Raw genomic sequence first — 2,188 nt, 5'->3', positions numbered from 1 at the left:
CCTACTTTAAAGTGTTAATAGTTTGCTTATGTGTTCTGTTTATACCATATTTAGGGCCTCGTATTTAGATCTCGTATAAATACTCGAGGGACTTAAACGTAATTATGTGATAAAGGAAGGGGCAAATATGTAATAAGTGAGGAGCCCTTATTCTATAAAAGGACCCCTCACCCTCACAATAGAGGGGGGCTTCATTCTCACCCTTAGAGGCCAATGCCTAAGGCTCCTCACCCCTTCTCAAAGCTCTCACTCTCAGAGCTCTCTTTCCCTTAGATAAATACATAATCAGTATAGACGTAGCCCAAACCTTGGGGTGAACCACGATACATCTTGTGTTATTTACATTTCATGCAGATTCACGGTCAGATTTACGTTGTTCCAAGACCTCCGATTTTGTGCATCAAAATTTGGCGCTGTCTGTGGGAATCGACACGAAAAGCTATGTCGGTTCTTTCATTTTTTTTTTCATCTCCACCTTGAATATGCAAAAACCCAAGAACCCAAAAATTTCCCAAAAAACCCACGGAGCCACCTTCTCTCTGACTCAATCTCTCTCTGCAATTGCACAGACCAGGTGCCTGGCCTCTCTCTCTTGCTACTCTACTCGTGCAGTTTCCAAGCCCAAATGAGTACTCTTCTTTCATGGGCGACTTCTCAACAACCATTGGAGTAACAACATTCACTTGGGCAGAACCCCACTGAAGCTGAGCTTTGGGATATGATCAACAAGGTTGATTCTGATGGGAATGGGACCATTGGTCTCCCGAGCTCCCATGAATTCGATAACCTTCATTTATCAAGTCTGATCTCTTCTGGGATTTGAAGACCATGGCAAGTGTTTCTTGATCAGAAGGTCATCTCAGCAGCAACCTCTCCCACTGGTTGTAACCTGCAAATAGAAGGTTTTTCGCGGTGGCATTTCTCTGATAATTGCTCCGCCTAGTTAACAAAAAATCTTGAAACCCAACCGCTCAAGCTGACTGTATAGATTTAAACTTGCTGGGAGAACAGGGGCCTCAGCCAACTCTGCCCACCCATCAAAAGATGCTTCATCGAACGTCTCTGATCTGAATCCATATGCCTGATAGTAAGGAAAATTCGAAAGCAGAGTCTCATCGATGTTGAACACCCACGTGTCCTTCCCATCGGGACCTATCGTTACCCCCTTCACGAAAACGCAACTGGGTTTTTCCTGAGAGGTGATCATGGGTTCAAGTGATCATGGCCTCAATCCAAACTGCCCCGACCTGAACCGTCAACCCGGCCAATGCCAGAAACACGGCCTCGATCCCCACATTTGACCACTCCGCCATTCACTCAAAAAAAAAAAACAGCCCTCACTTTCTGCGACTTCCATCTCCACTGACGCATTGGCGCCGGCGACATCGGCACCGTCTACCTCTGCACATTCAGAAGCAGCTACTCTGCAAGTCTGGCCAATCAGGATACCGAGTCTTCGTCCTCCTCGTGCCTTTACACCATGAAAGTCGTCGACAATGAGGCTCTGGCGATGAAGAAGAAGGTGCAGAGAGCCAAGACAGAGAGGAAGATCCTCAAAATGCTTGACCACCTGTTCTTGCCCACTCTCTACGCCGAGTTCGAAGCCTCACATTTCTCTTACATCATCATGGAGTACTGCTCCGGCAGCGACCTCCACTCCTTCCGCCACATTCAGCCTCACAAACGCTTCTCCCTCAACTCCGTAAGGTTCTACACTACGGAGGTCCTGGTGGCGTTGGAATACTTCCACATGCTGGGAATCATCTACAGGGACTTAAAACCAGAGAACGTGCTGGTCAGATTGAACGGTCACATCATGCTCTTCAACTTTGACCCCTCACTATGCTCGGATGCAATCCCTGCCAGCTCAACCACCAAGCAAAGAAAAAGAAAGGCCCATCATTCCAGTAAAAGCAAAAACAAAGCAGGGAAGTAAAAGCAAAAGCAATTGAGTGTGTCTGGAGGTGGACAGATCAGAAAAAAAAATAGGAAAGAAAAAGACAAAAGGATCGTGTCGTTGGGAGAATATTTCAGAAAGCAGAAAAAAGGAAACAAAAACAAAAGCAGAAAGCAAAAGTAAAAGCAGAAAGCAAAAGCAAGGTATAAACACCCCATCAGAATGATGTGATTTACTTTTCTGGTTTTTGTATGGTGTAATTTATTTTTCTTATATGTTGCAGACATCTGT

The 2,188-nt window shown here is 45.4% G+C and overlaps 1 protein-coding gene across 1 annotated transcript; it reads right to left on the bottom strand.

Annotated features, from left to right (window-relative positions):
* Positions 1-943: 943 nt before the first annotated feature.
* On the bottom strand, positions 944-1,313 carry LOC126625436 (acid phosphatase 1-like). The gene is made up of 2 exons (XM_050294531.1): positions 1,248-1,313; positions 944-1,192 (listed from the first exon to the last, which is right to left on the bottom strand). The coding sequence occupies exons 1-2, from the start codon at positions 1,311-1,313 to the stop codon at positions 944-946; spliced, it is 315 nt and encodes a 104-aa protein (XP_050150488.1).
* Between the last annotated feature and the right edge of the window lie 875 nt (positions 1,314-2,188).

This window comes from Malus sylvestris, chromosome 6, assembly GCF_916048215.2.
Source record: "Malus sylvestris chromosome 6, drMalSylv7.2, whole genome shotgun sequence".
Lineage (NCBI taxonomy): Eukaryota > Viridiplantae > Streptophyta > Magnoliopsida > Rosales > Rosaceae > Malus > Malus sylvestris.
This window is presented reverse-complemented; position numbering and strand designations above follow the sequence as displayed.

Bases quoted from the DNA above. Each gene is read 5' to 3' on its own strand.
- LOC126625436 (XM_050294531.1), bottom strand. From the start codon at position 1,313: ATGGCGGAGTGGTCAAATGTGGGGATCGAGGCCGTGTTTCTGGCATTG. The intron at 1,193-1,247 runs GTCGGGGCAGTT...ATCACCTCTCAG, and splicing joins TGGCCGGGTTGACGGTTCAG to GAAAAACCCAGTTGCGTTTT.